General features: G+C 40.8%; 2 protein-coding genes across 3 annotated transcripts in view; both read left to right on the top strand.

The window, feature by feature from the left end:
* Positions 1-18,859, top strand: part of LOC309704802 (inactive phospholipase C-like protein 2) — a 69,114-nt gene extending 50,255 nt beyond the window's left edge. Inside the window, exons 4-7 of one of the 2 annotated variants that reach the window (XR_014276380.1) lie at positions 3,629-3,704; positions 14,052-14,161; positions 17,135-17,877; positions 18,360-18,859. Coding sequence is in view for 1 of the 2 variants with exons in the window: in XM_082530239.1 (XP_082386365.1) it covers positions 3,629-3,704; positions 14,052-14,161; positions 17,135-17,599 (651 nt within the window). In the remaining variant the exon portion in view is untranslated. Of the gene's footprint in view, positions 1-3,628; positions 3,705-14,051; positions 14,162-17,134 lie in introns of both variants that reach the window. The other variant, XM_082530239.1, reaches the window with a different exon arrangement.
* A 72-nt stretch (positions 18,860-18,931) lies between these two features.
* Positions 18,932-21,028, top strand: hcrt (hypocretin (orexin) neuropeptide precursor). The gene is made up of 2 exons (XM_082530240.1): positions 18,932-19,884; positions 20,620-21,028. Exons 1-2 carry the CDS (start codon positions 19,552-19,554, stop codon positions 20,983-20,985), a joined length of 699 nt encoding a protein of 232 aa, XP_082386366.1. The 5' UTR covers positions 18,932-19,551; the 3' UTR covers positions 20,986-21,028.
* Positions 21,029-21,260: the final 232 nt, after the last annotated feature.

Below are 21,260 nucleotides of genomic sequence, written 5' to 3'. Positions count from 1 at the left end.
GCGTTAATAATACAGATGTGCGTAAATGTTATGTGAATGGTTCTGAATTTTGCACTGGAAGTACTTTTGTGTTTTCCTTTTAATTTCAGTTATTAAAATTCAGTTCACACAAACATTCAGACACTTGATTACATTTCGCGCTGCGTGTGTGAGGACAGACAGTAACACCTGTCCTTTATCGTGCAGCATCCAAGTAAATATCGATTTGGGGAAACGATGAGATCTCAAAGCATAAAGCCTTCAAGTGTAACAACAAAGTCTGTGCTGGGATGATGTGATTTGCATTTCTTGTCCCGTGCAGATTTTCATACATGCTCTGCTTACAAAGGTAAACTAGAAAAAAAGGCAAAGCAGAGAGTAAACTTGTTCCCTGCCTTATTGCCTGATTGCTTAACATTTCAGGTGTTAACACAGCTGGTTGAGTTTTACATGGCTTCTAAACATTGCTCAAACCAGCTCAATGACCAGCCAGATTATATAGCTTCAGTTACTCATTGTATTATTTCACACGTCCTTCTCTGTCTTGCCTCCTCTCTTGCAAGAAAACCATATTTTTCACCCACTCGACATTGGCTGTGCTCAGAAAGGGGGTTGGAGGACGCTGCCTGTAATTAGTCATCACCCGCTGTTTGTCCTGCCCTCCTCTCTTGTGAGACTTAGTGGGAGCTGATGAAGTGAACGAGTAGTGAGGAAAAGGTTGTAGCATGCACACTGCTCAGGTCAACAGCGCTCCTGCTGTTGACACCTACAGATGCACGCACACATCAGTAGGAGCACAGGGCACAGCTCCACGTACAGTACAGTCTGCTTTGGCTTCACAGCAGAAGGCTTGGTCCTATCAAACCAACTCTCCAGTCTACTTACAAAAAGGTTTTTGGGGAAGAAGCCAAAAAACAAGTCCCAACTCTCATGTTTCTGTTTTAGAAAAAAAATGGCAAAATCATACACGTGCAAGTGTCTGTTTGATGTTCATTATTCTCTCTCTTTCTCTCTCTCGTGACAAATCCCGTCACCTCCCCCGATTTATTTCCCAGTGTTTTTTCTAGCACTAGTAATTGTTCTGTTAATTGTGTTATGTTAGAGGTGTGAGCTACTTACAAGACCAGAATGTAATGCAGCTTAGAGATATGCTGCATATTTTTTTCACTTTTGTAAATGGCCATGAAATTAACAGTACTAACTCCAGTCTGTGGGGTTTAGTGAAGATTTTTCATTTAGAAATATAGATTGATGACATATTATACATGAACATTTTTCTATTTCTATTGTCATCTTAACCCATACCCATTATGACATTTTTGTCCCAAATGGCTTCCCTTTTCATAATTTCTGCATTTAAACTACTTTTCTTGAAAAGATCAAAACAAGAAGAGGCATGTGCATGACACACACACACACACACTTTAAGAGTCCACTTCCTGTCTCCCACATGAGTGTGAAACTTCATTAGCCTCCTCCTCTGTGCTGTAGCGATAGTCCAGCTGCTCCTCATCAGCACTGTGGTATGATGTCTACGGCTGAGAGTATAACTTTTCCATTAATAATACTGATACTAACAGAGAGACCTGTCTAAAGCATGTTTTGTTAGATAATTAGGAAATAATGTCTGTTTTAAGACTCATTAACTGCTGACATACCAAACACGTTGCTTGCAAGTACATTCGTCTCGTGAATTTTACCCAACTTATTTATATAATTGCATAAAAGACAAAAGAAATCTCAGCCGTGTTGTTTATATGCCCAATTAATTCGAAAGAATTTTCTGATTATGATCTGACCAGAATTAATCTAATCAGACATTTACATGGCAGCTTTGTTGCCTTAATTGGGTTAGGCTGAATTGTTATTGTCTCTGTAAACGTAGCAATTAAGAGCTCATTCCAAATACTTCAAACTGAGCCCTGACTGAGGGGATCAAATCTGTTATAAATGAACAAAAACAATGTGGCAGGAAAGACAACTCTAATTTTTTTTTTGAAGTGTTTACCTCTTAGCATTTTTATTTGTTCTCATCTTTATATTCATTGATTGACCACAACATTAAAACCACTAACGTGCCAAAATAGCTCTGGCATAAGCTACCTCAGGGGATGACAGGCACTGTAATGTTGGCAGTCCATCCTGTTGCTTAGAGCCCTGTATTACGAAGCATACCCAGACTATCTTTCCATTATCTGGATTCACTTACCCTAATACTGGCAATTGGGATAAGCAGTCACTCAAAGCTGGTTATCAACTCGTTAAGTTAACCCAAGATTTCCCCCCTGCTCGTTCACATGAAAAGAGCAGTGTTGGCAGCATCTGATCAATCACAGACATGAAGGAGTATATCAGAAGTAGAGCAGCTGATTTTACAAAGGAAGATAAAACTATACCACAGAAAAATATGCAGCTTTTAAACACATAATACAGTGCAGTGTGAGCGTGTGTGAGAGTAAAAACACTATAGAGTAAATATAATGTAGTGCTGAAAGTGTCTGCTTTGAAGACTGGAAAGAAAGCTGGCAAAAATGCTGACTTTGTAATTTAACAGACTTATCAGTATCATAGCTCTATCATTAAAAGCTTCCTGTCGTGTTCGACTCAAATCTTTACAACTTACAACTTTACAACTTAAAACACTCATAAATATTGTGTTTTACATCTGATTGCCTCAAGGCCTTAAGCCATCCTCCACACTATGCACTTGAACGTATGAAAGTGATGAGCACCTCTTTCATTGAATTTTGAGTGTTTTTTATCAACCTAGTTACATCTGTGGTGTTCCCGATCAAAAGTGAGCGCCATAGGAAATGAATGGGAATCCACTTGACCCCCCCACCCATTGGCCCTTGACCCCCTAAATGGCCCACTGAACTGAATTTGGTGGTGAAAGATGTTTGTTATGCTAATTTAAGAGCTGTTAAAACTGAACGGTCAATTTTGACTGGGAAGAATCCGATGGATTATAATTGTGTATTTCATTAAGTTATTGTTTAAAAGACAGTTTTGGTTTTTATTCTTTGTCAGATAACTCCATATGTCCAATGTGGACACAGCCAGCAACACAGTGAATTACTTTAACTGAGGTGACTAGCAAACAGCTTGCTAGCTAGCCGACGCCTACCTGCTTCTTTCTGCTGTAAATTTTATATAAGTCCTTTTTATAAGGACTGATTCACTTTTAGAACCACCTTCAAGTGGCATTTCGAAGAACTGCAGTTTTTGGGGGTTCTTCCAGTGTGGTTTCATTTTTTCAGACCTGGAGGGTGCTGCTTGGGGTTGCGCTCCGTGGATTGGGCTTGTTCTGGCACATCTCTCTGATGCTCGATTGGATTCGGATCCGGAGAATGTCGAAGCTGAATGAATTCCTTGAGCTCTTTTTCATGTTCCTTGCACTGATCCAAGGAACATTGTCCTGTCTCGGAGGGGGGCGGGGGTGTCATGTTGTGTTGGAGATTGCCTTTGCCTTAGGAGTCGAGGGTGGTAATATCCACATGAATGCAAATAATCCAAGGTTTAGATGATCGAGTTTATTCACTCTGTCATTGCTTTTAATGGTGAGGTTGATTTCTTTTCTATACTGGGAGGCCCTGGTAGGGAATTAAGGTGTTCTACAAATTAACTCCATGTCTTCTTTTTATTGTAGCTGATCCAAACCAGCAAAACGCTGATCGAGTCAGCTGATGTGGTCTACTCCAAGCTCACACAAGCACAACGAGCAGGTATGTACCACTGTTTAGTCACTGTTGAAAAATGCTGACCGTTATCTAAACAAATTAAAAGAAAGAAGATATGAATGTGTAAATAAGGATTTTAAAAAAAGAGGTTCAGATAAACGGGGTGTTAGCAGCAACATTCCATGACAAAATTTATATTTATAACTGGAAACTTGAGTCAAGTTGATATTTATCCTTCCCGTTGGCTGTTAAAAATGTGTGATATTGTCCTGTTCCTTCCTGCATTCAAAATCTTTCTTCTTATGACACTTAAAAAAATAAGTGTTTCTATGAAGCAAAGCAGGAAACTGCAATCTCTCTGCTACTGTGATGAAAATGACTCATAATTCAAGGACAAAATTTATGAGAAATGATTTAAATTACCTCTCTTACTGGCACATTTCATTAATTTGTTTAAGACAAATAAGATCCACAAGAAAACTGCCTGTGTTTATTTAAGGAGGGATGGATGTTTTCAGCTTCTCCGCTTTAATCCCAAATGAATCATGTGATTTACGAATGTGCATCCGCGCCCTTTTAAACACATTGTGTGTCATGTCCCCCTGCCCAGCAGAATGAGCATTGTGTGTCTACTCCTACAGCATCTGCATCAACATCAACAGCCGTGGCTGCTGTCAATAGAGCAGGCCATCATCAGTGAGTCAGCAGAGTAGTAATCATGTCAGTGGGCAGGTGAAAACAATCATCCAGCCACACAGACAAAGGGCTGCAGGAGAAAGAGGACAGAGAGCATAAACATCCTTTGAGAGGAGGAGAGAAATGAAAAGGTTTGACAAAGAGGGGGAGGGATGGAAATGGTGAGAAAGGACTGAATTAACAAAGCATTTTATCAGTGCAGTCTTTTAAAAGGGCTGCTTGATGCAAGAGGTCCAGTGTTTTAGGAGAGAGGATAAAATTGGCCATAATAAGATCATTAAGGGAGAAATGGCTTAAAATCAAGAAATCCTGTGGCTTGTCTTCTCGAGCCTCTTTTAAATTCAGCGCTAATTCTTCCTCATTTGCCTTGCTGCTTTGCTATGCAGCAGTGCCTCTGCTGAAGAGCTCCTCGAAAAAGAGCTCAGTTTGAATAGTGACATCTTCATTTTTCATGTTAAGACATTTTATGGCTACAGGAAACCGAAAGACATGATTGAAACTAATGAACATGAATAATAAACTAATGAACCTGCAGATTTGGCTCCGTTATAGACCTGGTGTGAACTTGAAAATGTGTATTTTATTTTACATTTTATGTGTGAAAACTGGGGTTGGCTAATTGGCTCATGTCAACCCAATATCTTGAGGCTGTTAAGTCCACTTTAAGCCTGCTTTACTCCCCGGTGTCACTCAGAGGCAGACATATGCTTAACACCCCTGACCACAGCAAGCCAAGCTGATATTTGTGCAGCGCAGTTACACAGTGAAGTAGGCTAAACCCTGGAGCTTCAATCATAGAGATGCCCTCCCGCTCCAAGGTTCCCCAGTGCAGAGCTAGAAGCATCTTCAAAGGCGATGACAGGAGAGTTAAGCAAAGCTTAAGCCTCACACACAGCCACGCCACAGCCTCAATCACATCAGTGTCCGCTAAAAATCAGAGGTTTCAGCTTTGTGTGCTGCTGCAGACACATGAAAATGTTTTAAACAGAACAGTAATAAATGAACCGTGTTCTGTTTTGTAGATTAAATGTATGCTTCTCTGACATAACTGAAATAACATTCAAAGGGGCTCATCAAAAGCCTTCCAATGCAAATGAAATGCAAATATTAAAGTTTTTCTAAATGTAAGTTAAAAGAAACATACAAGGACACCAAAGGTAGGAGCAGCAGCCTTGAGGGGCCTCAGCTGCATGCCAAACACAGCATTTTTCCTATTACTCACTCTAATTCCCTCTGCCCCAAGCACTCACACACAAGCCTTCGTCCAAACCATGCAGTTCTCAAATATACATCTCCTCCGTGTGTATGCGTATCCATACTTTCAGGCCTTGTAGCTTTGATGGCAGTAAATGAGGCAGAAAAATAAAAACACGTTGGCCAAAGAGCAATCGTTTTCAGTGACACAGTATAACATTACAGCAGGCAGCAAAACAAACACTTTCCCCAACAGAGTTTAGAAAATTTAACTTACTTGGCTTTTTATGGATAAAGTTACCTATTGCCTAAAATGAAAATTGGAAAATGGGAATTATAAGCTTTAAATCTAATCTTGTTGACTTAAGTGAATATAAAGGCAAGTTAGCCTTTATTAAGTCATTTCAGCTTAGAATAAACAGAGCAGAGTGAACCTAACACCAGTATTTGATACCATACTTGTTTAGTTTTTGCAGCTTCACTTGCTGCAATGCCATAATAATTGGCTTAATATTGTAAGGTTGCTCCCTGTGCAGCAACACATGTAATCACATTTGGTATAAAGAACAAAAATACACATTTGTATTTGTGTTAGAACATTCTTGAGGACACACTATGACACCACCAGCCTGAACTGTCAATACAACACAGGATCTTTGCTTTCAAGTTGTTTGTGCCAGATTCTGACCCTACCATTGGAATGTCACGGCGGTATTAGAGACTCATCGGACCAGGCAACGTTTTTTTTCCAGTTTCCTGTTGTCCAGTTTTGATGAGCCTGTGTGACTTATAGCCTCAATTTCCTGTTCTTAGCTGACAAAAGTAGCACCTGATGTGGTTTTCTGCTGCTGTAGCCCATCTGTTGCCTTGCTATGAGCTCAAAGCAGTCTGGCTATTCTCCTCTGACCTCTAGCATCAGCAAGCATTATGGTCTAGAAAAGTTGGATACTGGATTCTTTTGGACCGTTCCTTGTAAAGCTCATGGATGGTTATGTGGAAAATCCTAGTAGATCCAGGTTTCTGAAATAACTAAAACTAGTCTGTCAGGCACCAACAACCCACTTTCAAAGTCACTTAACTCACCTGCGTAAACTTCAGCAAGCTGTTGTACAATGTCTGTCTGACTTAATGCATAGAGTTGTGTCATGTAATTGACTTATTGGATATTTGCATTAATGAGCAGTTGAACAGGCACTTCTAATAAAGGGGACACTGAGTGTATGTATATGTACAGATGCATAAGCAGTATTGGTGGTCCAGGTGGTTCCTTAAATTTAAAATCTGCTGTTGGCAGAACAGCAGATGCAAATCTTACTTCTCTTGTCTAACCCTCTACCAGCAGATGAACATGGAAACAAACCCCAACATTTTGCTTCATGCACAAAGGTCACCTGCTTAATCACATGCTAATTTGGACTTTTTATTTCTTTATACTACTAACCAGACTAATGACTAATGATCAGTGATCACAAACCTGACCGCAGGCTTTTAGTTCCCTGTTGGAGCACTTAAAATTCAATATACTCTAAGGTTATTGTGGATTATTTTACTGTAACATATAAAAGATGCTGCTTCATCTTTAAGTGTTCAGATGTTTAGTTTAACATAAATATGAAACTAACGCAAAGCAAAACATACTGAGCTGCTTGTTGTGAAACTTCTCTAAAATGACAGAATATATGTTGGTGGACAAATAAAATTCTAGACAGACTTTCTGCAGTAATGCTACAGTGTCACTGTCCCTAAATAGACTTTCCCCTTGTTTTTATCATGTTCTTAACCTGTGTCTCAGCTCATTAAAATGATTTCTTACCCCTGGAGAAAAGAAACGCCATGCATTGCACTGGGTTTGACTCGACTCCCCCACCAAAACTCGGCATCATTCTGATGGCTTGGAAAGCATGAATTTACCTATCTTGATAGATTGACAAGTACTGAATGCATCCTTCAGAAGCCATTTCATCAACCATATGATTATGTACATATTGACAATGACAGTAGCATCAGCCTGAACATAGAGAGTCAGTGAGAGGCATGTGAAGCGTGAAATGATGGATTTGCACGGAATAGAAGGTTTTGTCCTCACGATCAATCCAGAAGTCGAAGTTATAATTTTGTTATAATGGCTGTGTGAGAAGCAGAAAAGGTGCTAATGGACGACAGGCTGTCAGTATCCAAAAGAGAATGTGGAGTAGGATCCGTGAGTATGTTCGCTTCATGTAAGCACATGCACTCATTGATTTTAGGACCTGTGATTGAACCTGACACTTTTGCCCTAGACATTAAAATTGTTCTCTGCTCATCAGCTAAATGCTGTTGTGACAAAGCCATAATCACACCAATGGCCACGATCTGAATGAGAGGCTCAAACTATCCTCTTACATCCTAACCTGCCCACTGGCACATTGCTCATTTTAAGAGTAGGAAGTTAAAAATGGATAGTTTGGGGTTGCTGTGGTTTTTAAGTCTCAGCAGCACCGCCTCCTTCCTTCCTGTGCACAGTTTTTCCCAGTTATTATTGCAGCTAATCAGTTCAATTTGGGCAGTGAAGCTGACGTGTTGATGAGGATGGAGAGGTGTTAGATAATTCCCCTTGGGCACTATTGATGGCTCACTATCACACACATAATGTGGGACCAGGAAAACAGCTGGGATGCACACTCTGGCACCTCCAGATGCTACCACTGTGTTTTTGTGCACATTGTGTACACTGGCTTATTTGTCTGCATGCATATCTAATCTGTGTGTGGGTTTCCAGTCATTCTCCCCACTAGCCTCTGCTTCACCAGCTTATTTAAAGATTTGTTCCAGCAGTGTTTCTTAAAAATGTAATGCATAAGCTTTGTTGTATTCAGAATTCATTTAGATGTGTATGTGTCGTGGTGTACTAGTTCGTCAGTGCACCGATTTACTCACATCGCAAAGAACAGAGCATTCATTTTCAGATGCAAATGTGGCATGACTGTACCTTTGTATGAAGGTGATATACTTGGTGATCAGATGATATAAATACTTAAATACACACATCCTGGTCGTAGGAGAAAGATTCTAAGCAGAGATGCCTAGAATGTGGAGAAGTACACACTCTGAGCCCCTCCCCAATGAGAGATAAGCTGAGCACCTTATCCTGTCTCTAAGGCTGAGCCCACACATCCAGGCATTCAGAGGAAAGTCATTTCTGTCACTTATATCCACGATCTCATTATTTCGTTCACTACCCACAGCCTGTGGCCATAGGTGAGCGTAGGTGGACCAGTAAATCAACAGCTTCGCTTTCCCGCTTTGCTCTCTCTTCACCACAACATACCAGTACAGCATCTGCATTGCTGCAGATGTTGCAAGAGTATGTCTGTCAATCTCCTTTTCTGCTCTCCCCTCACTCATTAAGAAGACCCTGAAATACTCCGACTTAAAATCAAAGGTGCTGATTCTCATTTCTCACACTCCCCGGTGCAAGCTGGAGGTCATGACTCAGTAAAGCTAACAGAACCACATCTGCAAAATGAAGAGGAAAGATTGGGAGACCACCAATACTGACATCATCTACCCCTTAGCTGTGTCTAGAAATTCTGTTCATAAAAGATTTTAACAGAATTGGTGCCAAAGGGCAGCCCAGTGAACTCAGTACTCACAGGGAATGAGTCTGACTTGTTGCCTCAGAGCGAATCAAGCTCTCAATGCAGTTGGACAGAAACCAAATGGGCTGAAGCTGAAGCAGTCCTGAAGCATGCCTCACATTATATTTTGAGAAATGCAGTCGAGTACTTTCTCCAAATTCCCAAAAACTATGTAGACTCGTTGAGCAAACTTGAATGCATTGTTCTTCCTGGATCCAAGGTTCAACTAACAGATGAACTCTCCTCTCTGGTAACCTGGCATAGACCTTCCCCGGGTGTCATGGATTGGCCGTGTGGGAGCAAGGGTGGAGCCTCATGCAGGACTCTGGGGAAATGGGAATAACTCCAAAAATCTGCTTTAATGCTGTCAGGCAAAGAGTAAACAAAAGCCAAAAATGTATGCAGAAAAAAGCCAGGAATTCCAAAAACCAGAAACCATGGAGCAAGGGAACACACAGCAGTGAGGGACAATATGACAAAGGACAAGGAGAGACAGAGACAACATATACTCACAAGTTAATGAGGGAGAAGTAGCACGTGACAACACAGCTGAGGATAACATAACATAATAACTCAAAAGGAAGTAAAACTAAACACCAAGCACAAAAGACAAAAGACTACCACAATAAAAATGGGAAGTAGCAAAACACAAAGACTAAACAAGACACGGAAACACAAGGGAGGCAGGAACTCAAGGATTTAAATATAAACCAAAGTATAACCATGAACAGAACTAGAAGTGAAAATGAAGCCAGATAAAATCATTGCAAAGCAACCGGGAAATGCAAAAACTCAGAACAAGTGATTCTCAAAACCAATAGAACAGTAATTTATAGAAAACTCAGAACCCAGGGACTCTGAGAAATGGAGGCTGAGGAGTGAAGTTAGAGCACACCCTCCTGCCCCCCTTCTTGAAAAGGGGGCACCAGCTGTACTTCTCAGCACCTCTATGTATTCCACGTCTGGTAGCGAGGTGTTCAGGCATCTGTCTTGAATATAGTCATGCATCATGCCATATTAAGGCAGGTCCAGGAACAGGTGCAAGCTTACTGTATGAGTTAAAGATCCGCTGCCTCTCTGCCAGCCCTACCATGTGTATTTATTGATGTTCTCTTTCTTGCAAAGGTTTTCGCTATGATGAACCACTATTTTAGTCAGCACTGTGTATTTTATTGCCAATAGAAAAGATAAAGAACTCTCCCTCAATTTATCTTCCTTGGATTTAACCAGTTTTTCTCCCAGCTCATCAGCAGCTGGAATATCCCACGTTCTGCTTCATGGCATTGTGTTTGGGCTTTGCAGTGTGTATGAATAGAGATAAATTAATGAAACACTGAGCTGACTGTCATGCATTCCCCACTCAGAGCATTTCCTATCTTTTTATTCATTATTTCTTTTCATCAGATCCTGTTTGAAGGTTCTGTTTGATTTTATTATTTACTTACCTTTCTGTCTCTCTGCCTGAAGCCACTGTATGTTTTTGAAGCAGAAGAGGTGCTGCTGCAGTACTCATTACAAAGGCAAAAACCCTCTCTGCTTTTACTCTACCGAGGTGTGTGTGTGTGTGATATGTTTGCATTTGTTTGGCTACTCAGAAGAGATATATTATTCCCTAAGTCCTCCTTAGGACCCGACTCTCCCTGTCTCGTTCTCTCAACGTAAAATTCAATCTCTTCAGAGCCACATTTTTATTAGCTCAAATTTCACATAGTTTAAGTGACACTAAGGAACAGCAACATCGAGGCTGTTAGGGGAAGGGAAAGCTTCATAATGCCAAATTAAATGCTTCAAGAGCTGTATTGCGTCCTCTAGCTAATTTGCTAAATTCATGACTTACTCTGCTCCCTGCCATCCTAATTTCTTGTGTCCTGTGAACACAAACTTCCTTGGCTCTTCTCTGAGCCCATTAACTACAACAGATTACGAGATCAAATCAGTCCTAATCCCTGTTAGCAGAACTATCAGGCTCTGAAACAGATATTCTGCATTGGTTGTACATCACCAGTGTTTGGAAATGATAGCACATTAGTTATTTTTGGTATGGTTCACCCTGGTTTGCCCTGAAAACTGGTAATTTTGTTTTTATTCTATTTATTTATTTTTTATCTTGACTTCATAAAGTCAACATAGTCTCATTTTTCTTCTTACTTAACTACTTAACTGTGTTTTCCAAAATGAGAGGCCTCTATATCCCTTTGCATGTTTCTGTGCTTCAAGGATGCACTCTGAACATGACAACACAAACAGTTTGTCAAATGGGGAACAATGTAGCTACTAGGGGTGCAACGATATTCGTATCGATATTGAACCGTTCGATACAGTGCTTTCGGTTCGGTACGCATATGTATGAACAATACAACATTTGTAATTTATTTTATCAACTTTCCTTCTGACGATGCTGTCTGTGTGGAGCGCTCAGTGAATCTGTGTTCGACTACTCCGCCTAGGCTGCACTGTCGAGCGCAGATCCACTGAGCGCTCCACACAGACAGCATAGTCAGAAGGAAGAGCGCAGGGCAAGCTAGCGAGACAGAAGTTAAGCTCTCCTTGCAACAGGCAAATTGACCCTCATTCAGATCTGGCGTTTGGAATTATTTTGGTTTTCACGTGACGTATGACCCTGAAGGTAAGCGAGTCATGGACTAAAGTAAAACAGTATGTTGGATGTGCCATGCAATGCTCAATTACATTGGTGTGAACTAGTGTGTTAGCGCAGTTAGCTCGTTAACTTGTTGGCCGTCTAGCCCCATGCACGGAGCGATCGGCTGTAGCTCGTTAACGGAGATTTGCCGTGTTGTGGCGTTAAGGTCATTTCAACCAGATTAACCTGAAAGCACTAGTGGGAACACAACGAATATGACTGCACATTTACGCCGACATCATCCTAGTGCAAAGACAAGTGGAAGCAGAAAAAAAACAAGCAAGCATGCTACTAACTTTAGCCGAGTCATTTAGACAGCTGTTAGCACATGATTCTCCTTATATGTTTAATATGCTGCTGAGAATATAGCCCAGAAGAAGCGGATAGTATAGCTTTTATTTTGGAAAGAGCCATTTCTCTGTAATAAACTCTCTTTTCCAAAGATGAGTGATTCCTCAATCAGATACAGGGCTTGCAATATCGCTAGCCCGACGTCCCGGAGCTAGCGATTTTTTCAGTCGGGCTACCAAAATCTATCTCTTCCCTGCCCGTCGGGCTATTGTAGGAAAAATATATGTCAATGCTTTTGCATTCTTTCAGAAATGTAGCTGGGTAATTATGTCATTGGCATCGGTGAGCCACTGTCAATATGTGACATATTGAAGTCGCGTTTGAATTTGCGCTTGTTTTTTTGCTTTCACTTTGCAATCGTGGGAACTGTGTATAGAGAGCGACAGCACTGATCTGTGAGTGATGATAATTTGTGCACCAATTCCTCTGACATCGTCTTATTAATGTTAGCTTACTATGCAAACATGACAAGTGAAATCTCCCGCAGCTTAAACATGTGAGAGGTTGATCGCGCAGAGAATCGCTGAGCTTATGTGAGTGCGTGTGTAAAAGCATTTCAGTTCTGCTGAGCCAAATAAGACAGGTCATGGTGAAGAAGTGACAGCCAAATAAAAGCTTACCACAAAACGGAGAAGTTATGACAAATCAGACTATAAGGCAAAAAGAAAGTGCAGCTTTATGGTTTCATGGACAAAATAATTTCTGTGGCTGCAATATGACGAGCTATATAACCAGGGCTGCACATAAGTGGTCCGCAGGTGCGCATTCGCTGTCAAAATAAAAAACGCGCACAAGGGTTAGGGTTAAATTTAAAAACTGTACTTTTGAGTTAAAATATATATTTATAATTTTAATAAATGACAAATTAAAAATGCATGAACATTTTTTTTGTATCGAAAAAATATCGAACCGTGACACCAAAGTATCGAACCGAACCGTGAATTTTGTGTATCGTTGCACCCCTAGTAGCTACATTACAAAACCAAGACGACATCTCATACTTTCCTAGCACAAATTTTGGGTGTTTTTTGAATATTAAAACAAAACAAAAAAACCCTAACAAAACAGTGGATATTATACGGCTCTGATACTTGCTGACAGTACAGTAAGTCTCTTACTCTCCACCAGTTCAACTAAAGAATGTTCCTGAAAAGAGGTTTCTTGCAGTACCTGCCACCTGGAAATGTTCAAAGACTAAAGAAGGAATGCCTTGAGGTGACGGGCTTTTTGTGAATTGTAGTGTATTATGTTTCATCATTGTTTTTGCAGTAAATTGAAGCTGGAGAACCATAAGGTCAGTTGTCAGGGACAGACTGACAAGCAGGCTGAGCCTTAGGTTTAGGAGGAGTTTGCTCTTAAAGCCCAGGGGATTAGTTACGGTCTGCCTGGGCTAAATGAAGCAGGAAGCACTGATAGATTAATTAGAGTTTAGCCTGCTTCATATGACCTCTGTTTAGACAGCCATAGCAACCCAACACATTGCATGCTAAAATCCAACTGTAACGCTCCAACTTGGTTGTGGGTAGAAGAACAAACTATAAAATGTACTAAAAGATGGTTATATTACAGTATGTCATTGCATTTTATAATGTCTGTGAAGTTATATGCATAACAGATCTGGACTAATATGCATTAATGCATTTATGGCAGTTTTGTACACTGCAAGACACTTTACCTAAAACTTCTCAGCAGGCATATTTTGTTTCATGGTGTTTTTTGCAAAATTGCAAAATGTAGTTATTTTCCTTGGTCTGCATGCATGAGGATATTTACTCTATTAAGAAATTTCTTCTACTAAAAATATGCCTAAAAGTGTTTTTTGCATGGTATTTTTTTGGCTTTAATATGATTTGCTTTTATTTACATGGCACGCCTGCCTGTGTCTTTGTCCAGGTTTGGACTTCCACGAGGACCTGCATCGCATTGGAGCAAAGGAGGGTCTGAAAGGACGTAAACTGCAGAAGGCTATGGAGAGCTACGCTTGGAACATCACTGTGCTGAAGGTTAGTGAACCCCTCCTACAACACAGCAACAAGCCTAATAATTAATCTAAACCCCCCATTTGTATAAAGTACAACTATTAAAACTGATTAATGTGCATTTGAGATTGCTATGGGGACTGTACCCAACTGGACAAGCAATCTGAGACCATGTTGCTGAGATTAAATAACATAATGTCTTAAGAAAGCTCACTGGGCTAATTGTATTTCCCTCTTCTCTAATCCCTAAACCTCTTAATTAATTACTGTTGAGTCCAAGTACCATTTTATTTATTTGGTCGTGTAACTATCTTGACAAGACATGATAGGATTGTTCGCGCTTGTTTGTAGACACACATATGCTGCTCTGTTATTCCTCATAAGGAGACACTGGATCCCCTAGACATGCCTTGATGATGATGCATTCTTGTCTTTGCCTGCCCCTTGACACAGGAGATAAGGCTGCTCAATGCTCTCATCTCATTTCCTCTACGCCTGCTGCCGGTAATAGCAACGCTAAAATAACGCCACATGCTAAGTACAGACAGAGTGGCTTGAGCATTAGGATAGATAGATGTCTTCTCCTTTTCATGCCAGTCTTGCCAGATGGAAAACAACAAAAAGGGGGTTGCATTGCTGCTAGGGTTAAAATGATGTCCTCCACCCATCTATGGTGCAATTTATGCCCTTGCTGTTTAGGTAGACCAGCTGTCCAGAATCTATCTCAGTACTAACCACATTCACACACCTTATTTTTCCGATCGTCGTCTCCCCCCCCCCCTTTTCGTCTGTTCTCCTGTGATGAGCCACCCTTTCAATAACAAGGTGGCACCCACATAACTCCGTCTTGTCCTCTTCCCATTCTTCAGTTGTAATCTGCGTCTCATAGTGAACATTTGGTGAGAGCTTGGTGCTTGTTTGCCAAGGCTGGCAGCCGTACCCAGTTATTATTTCACCTGTCAGCCTCTCCAGATTCTCAGCAGGCCAGGAAGTACTCGCTGGTTGTTAGTTGGAAGTGTGGGATGCTGGGAGGAAAGCCGAGGGAAGAGCCATGTCCTATATGTTTGTCAGTGTTCGTCTCTAGCTCCCTCTCCAACCTTACTTTGACAGTTTCTGTCAGTTCGGGGCTGTCACGGTGAATGAGGGTATTTGCCCATTTCTGCCACTTATTGTTCCAGTTAGTCAAGAGAAAAGAAAAATCAAAGAGAGAGAAAGAGATCCTTTGAAGCAAATGTCAGCCATATTGCTGTCCTTTTTAGAAGAATAACAGGGTTTGAAAAAAGACGTGTCTCCCAAATCGTTCACGTTTTGTACTTTCTAGTGTTATAATCTGTTTTCTTGGGCAGTTACATATAATTAAATAACCTCCTCTTAAATTCACTCAGATTTTGGCCTCTTCAGTGTTTTCTGTGGTAAACCAATGTAACTCTAACCCTTTTATATGTGATTAAATCAAATTCTGGTAGATGTCTTGTTTTAATATAAGAACTGACTCAATCTATATGTCCCAATGATGCTTATACTCTGCTGTCTCTTCTAACTCCCCGTGAATGTCTATAAATGTAAAATAATACCTAGAGGCAGGTTATCGACTACTCGATTTCTCTCAGAGGAGTGGTCCGTTTCTGATAAACAAAAAGGACACGGGTCTAGAATTTAATGAGGATATAGTTGTGGGATTTAGTAGCTGTCCTTACATCAGCTTAGCCTCCTGCGGACAACGTTAGGCCAGCTGTAGGGGTGAATGCATGCAAAGACAAGTGTAGCCGTTATTTGACTCAGACAGCACAGGATAAGCTTCTTGCCATCTTATTTTATGCCTGGTGAGTCATGACTTACATAATTTCTTTTTTTTCCCCTCCTTCTTTTTTTATTCCAAACATATGACATGCTCATACTCCGGGTTTGCGTGCTGTATTGGTTGAGCTAAAATGCCACTTGCAGTGTATTAACATCACCAACGGGTAGATCGCAGGCCATCGTCTGCAGAGCATCACCTTTAGTCTTACCCCAGTATGTCATACCGCTGTACCTGTCTTGTGGCACTAAGAACTTTATCCCTTTCGCCGTTTATATTTTAGTCTGGTCCACAACAGGTCAGACTGTATCTCTTCACAAGGAGGTTAGCCCAGCAAGCTGTCGCAGCACGTCAGACAGACCGAAGTTCAGTGCGAGGGAGGTAAAATATGCAGATAAATGCAGATAAAAGGAAAATTGCTTTCAACTTTCTTGTGAGCAGATGTTGAAGTGGACATGCTGGAGGAATCTGGCGAGAGTAAACCCTGAGGGGAAGAGTCAAGAATTAGATTGTTCAAGTGGAGGGAGTTTGTCGAAGCGTGTGGTCTTTCTCCCTTTTTTTTCATCTCCTTTGGACAGTTCTAATAATATAAGCACCTCTTACACACAGAAATAACTGCCTGTGGAGAAAACTCCACCACATTTCCACATGGCAGAGACAGCTAGCTTAAGGGAGGGAGGCAGCCATGGCAGTGGCCCAGATTGACTTGACAGTGCCGTAGCGCAGGATGCCTGCCCTGACCACTTCCTCCACATATGGCAGGGTTTCATCTCTGGGGTGTTCAAATAAAGAGCAGAAATGTAGTATAACATTGCCACCATATGCCAGCAGTACTTACAAGCTGAGAGGAACAGTACAAAGGGCTGGCAAGAAACCAAAGCCCTTTGTTCATTGGCTTCATACTGCCCCCTTCTGCATCTTTTTGAGTAATACATTAACAATAAGCAATAATATAAGCACCTTTACTTTCTTCTCACTAAAAAGTCATGCAGATAATGGTCATTTAGAGATTAAAATCTATTTTCTAAAAAAAACAAAAAAAAGAGGGATAAAAGAAAATTGCATTGATGGTGTTATTTAAAATAGACTTAGTATAAGTAGCCTTTAGGGAATGCTGTTTGAATGCATTTAAATTTTATATAGTTGAGTGATATTAACAAATGTTTCTTTCTGCTTCTTCTTCTGTGTCTAAATCTTAGGGCCAGGCTGACCTGCTAAAGCACGCAAAGAGTGAGGCACTGGACACTCTGCGTCAGATCCACTGTGCAGCTCAGTCCTGTGGCCTCAGTAAAAATGGAGCAGCTTCCCCACAGCTTCAGCACCATCCTCACCACCAGCCGCAGCAGACACAGCAGCAGCCTCAGGCCAAGACCCACCCAGCGCCTCCACTGCTGTGCCAACCCCAAAATCAGCTCCAGTCTCAGACCGCACCTCAGGCTTATCTGCACCCGAATCCCCAGCAATATCCCCAGCTGCATCCCCAGCTATCGGCTCCTCCTCTGGCCCCACCTGTTCCAAAACCACCTGCCTACCCTCAACCGCCACCGCTACCCCAGCACCAGTTTCAATTCCAAAACCAGCAGCAGGGGGCAGCAGTACCTCTCGACACCATCCCCGAGAAAGAAAAAGAGACTGTCAGTGACAGTCCTGCGGGATCCTGCTGACCCACTGCCTGTGCCCACAGAGAATCCGTCCCAAAGAGAGACAGTGAGATAGAGAAGCAGAAAGGTGTAGAAAGAAAGCAAGAGGTCAGTAAAGAAAGAGAGATGGAGGAAGTTGCTGAGAAGTTGAAAGAGATGATGAGGAGGAGGAAGCCTCGTCGTGTTAGAAGCGAGACGCAAGTTTGAGAGGTGATTTGAGTTGGCCAGAGATATGAAAGAGAAGCGAGATACTACACTTCAGCTAGAAGTGAAAAACAGAAGGATAACAGCTGAAAACATCAGTGAGTTACATACCCCTGTCTCTCTCTGGGCACTGCTATTTTCAAGCCCCTCCACGATGTACTCTAGCTCTGTGGGTACAGGCTTTACCTCACTTTGGCATTTAATGCCACAAATTTGCCTTTTTATTTTCAGAGACACCTTGGCATGTCTTCGAGTGTTTATTTCTTCACATTCACACTTTCCCTCCCACAACTAAGACATACAGGAAACCCTCACTTATTCTGATGATGAAGAGGAGGCCATTTTAATTTTAGTGGCACAAAGTAGAGCAGCTCTACTAGTCTGTAGGGGTCACAAATGGCCATTTCAGCACAAAATAAGCAGCTGTAGTGCTAAAATAGAAAACAAAATCACCCTGATGTATTATTGCTGGTGTCAGTCTTCATCAGGCCCCTCAGATCTCTAGTGTCAATTCTCTTAGGGTTTAAGTTCTCCGGCATTCTTATACACTCCTCACACAATCTTTTTGTCTCCTTCCTAGGGGCTATGTATATGATGTTATGTGAGTTGATGTCCTGGTCCCTAGGATGGAGCACGTCCTTAAGTGGCGGAGTTCACCAGTCAGTCACAACTGGAATATTTGACCCCTCCCGTTAGAGGTCAAAGATCATCAGGAACATGATACTGCTGTCTATAAGAATAAAGTGACTATAGATGTAAAATGTATGCAAAGTGTAAGAAGGGAACATATATTGCTATAATAATTCTGAGACATTCATGATTGATATTATTATAACTGTTGTTAGTTTTATTGATATCCTAAGTATTTTTTAACATTACTTCCACATACACAGTGATTTGACACCTGTTGTTCTGTGGTGCAGATCAAGCCAACCAGTGCATGTGGGATTGGAATGAAAGGTTTGGGGGTTAGCACCACAACACAACAGTCAAACAGTAACCTGACGTGTTTCACTTCAAAGTGAGTGTGGATTCTGTAAGAGATCTCTTAAGTGGCCCATTAAAACTGGCTTCATTGTTTCTCCTGTCTCCTCTTGTTCATTACTATTTAATAATCATTCAAGTAGCGATATGAACTGGGATAAATGGATGTTCTTTGCAATTTTATTTCGATTTTTAAACTGATAAACTGATATAAGGTTTTTACTGTGCAGGGTTCACACACGGTGCCACTGCTTTTATTTTTTAAAGAGACCTAGCCATTTGAAAGCAACAATCAATATAGCTTTACAAAAGTGCACTGTAATGCATAGTCAATTCTCAATCGATCTTAAATGATTGACTTATTACTAAAATAGATTTAAGCCATTTAGTTTATCATGAATGAGATAGCACTGCTTCCTGTTGTCCATAAGATGGCAACAAACATTAAGTAAATGGTTGTGAGGATAAAAACAACTTTTAAGAGTTGTTATCTTGTTATTTTTACTGCAAATTTTCCCCGATTTGTAAAGCAGATCATTTGTGCACAGATGTGTCTGACATGCCTGACACCCTACCGGAAGTCTTTTTCTAGGTCTTTTCTTGTGAAGTGCTTTCACTATGAGAGAGTAAAGTCCATGCATCCTCATTAGCATAGACTTTGAATGAACTTGTCATTAGAGCAGAGAAAGGGCAGCCGTTTTTAAAAAAAAAAATATATATATATATTTGCTAATAGACTTCAGCCCCTCACCAGTCATTGTAATGGTATGTCTTAATAAGCCTTTAGCATGCAGCCACAAAAACATACCTGCAGTGCATCAAAGGTCCACTCAGGCGTCTTGGAGATGACCTGGGATAGGCCGCTAATTAATGGCAGAAAGCTTTACAGCAAACTTCAAATGAGCAAAGACCCAAAAAAAAGAGAGAATCAGTGGTTTTGTGCTACGTTTGTCACTGGTCTAAATGACGTCCAGAGGACTGATGGGATGGATGGCACAGGACAATATAAAAGACACTCATTCTACCCCTGGGACCAGATGACTTCCCTTCAGACAACAGAGCAGATGTTGTGGTTCCCCACCAAGTTCCAACAAGCTGCTGGGATGGAAATGAATAACAAGGTAAGAAGACAGCTTCATTTTTTTTGTTTGTTGAGCATTTGTCATGGTTTTACTTTGCTGATTTGTTTTGTTTGTTCTTTTTAATTGCTTTTTCTACATTAGCATCCTTTTGTGCTGCTAAGGGTATAAGCAGCCTACTGAAAAACAATTTGGGATATTTGGTATCAGTTATTCAATTCTCAAGTGTAGTGGAGGAATACATTTAATGCATTTTCCTATAAATATTTAACTGACCATTTCCTACTGAATGTGGTTTTATCATGTCACCAAGCTCCTATGATAAATACATATGTACATTTATTATACAGCATCTTCTCTTCTGTAACCCTGGAGTGAGGGAATAAAAATAAATAGAAGAATAGAAATAATTTCCCTATGATATAGGAGAAATAACTAATTATGCCTGGCTATATACATATATGTTCAGGCTTATAAACTTTATCATTAAATGGGGGCTGTTTGTATTGTACGTAATGCAATGTTGGTTAAAATTTAAGCTTACCAACATGTTGCATGGGCATGTTGATACTGACTGACTAGTGCTTTAGGCTTATTATCATTGTTTATAATAGATTTCAGTATTATTTTATTATAAATTCAGTGATTTATATTTATTATGCATTGGAATTTGTCCATTCAATTTCATATTAATTCACATTTACATGCACTTCATGCATTTTCTGTTATTTAATCATACCTCTTTAATCCTAAAAATCATATTTTTAATCTGACCAGAAAGCCATGGTATTGGTCTTGCTGCTGCTACTGTCTCAGCTGGCCTGTGACGCTCACAGCGAGCCTGAGTGCTGCAGAGAACCGTCTCGTCCCTGCCGCCTTTATGTGTTGCTGTGTCGCTCAGGCAACAAGGGACCGGGTGGAGCCCTCACGGATGATGCGGCCGCTGGGATCCTCACTCTGGGCAAACGAAAAGAGGACGAGTATCGCTTTCAGAGCCGACTCCAACAGCTCCTACAAGGCTCCAGGAACCAAGCAGCAGGGATTCTGACAATGGGGAAGAGAACCAGAGAGAGAGCTGGGGAGCAGTACATGGACTGGATGGCTCAATCTGGAACGACCATTATGACACCCCTGCCTGTTTGAAACTGAGTAAAACCAGGGACGCTGTTTAGATGAAAAAAGTCACATCTTCCACCAAATGTATATATATTTTTTTCCTCAGAAATAATGTGAATTTGAATGTGATCTCCAAATTTTAGGAAAAATGTTCTATATTGTACATATATGTAAAAGGGTCTGTGATCTAATTAAAAAGAATCAAAGCTGATCAACTGTTAACTTTCATGACTATATACAAAGGTGACAAACACTCAATTTTATTTTCTGGAATAAGTTAAGCATTTGATAGACATCACATA

This window comes from Aulonocara stuartgranti (assembly GCF_965226115.1).
Source record: "Aulonocara stuartgranti genome assembly, chromosome: 4".
NCBI classification, from domain to species: Eukaryota; Metazoa; Chordata; class Actinopteri; order Cichliformes; family Cichlidae; genus Aulonocara; species Aulonocara stuartgranti.
This window is presented reverse-complemented; position numbering and strand designations above follow the sequence as displayed.

Bases quoted from the DNA above. Each gene is read 5' to 3' on its own strand.
- hcrt (XM_082530240.1), top strand. From the start codon at position 19,552: ATGCAGCCACAAAAACATACCTGCAGTGCATCAAAGGTCCACTCAGGC. The intron at 19,885-20,619 runs GTAAGAAGACAG...TAATCTGACCAG, and splicing joins GGATGGAAATGAATAACAAG to AAAGCCATGGTATTGGTCTT.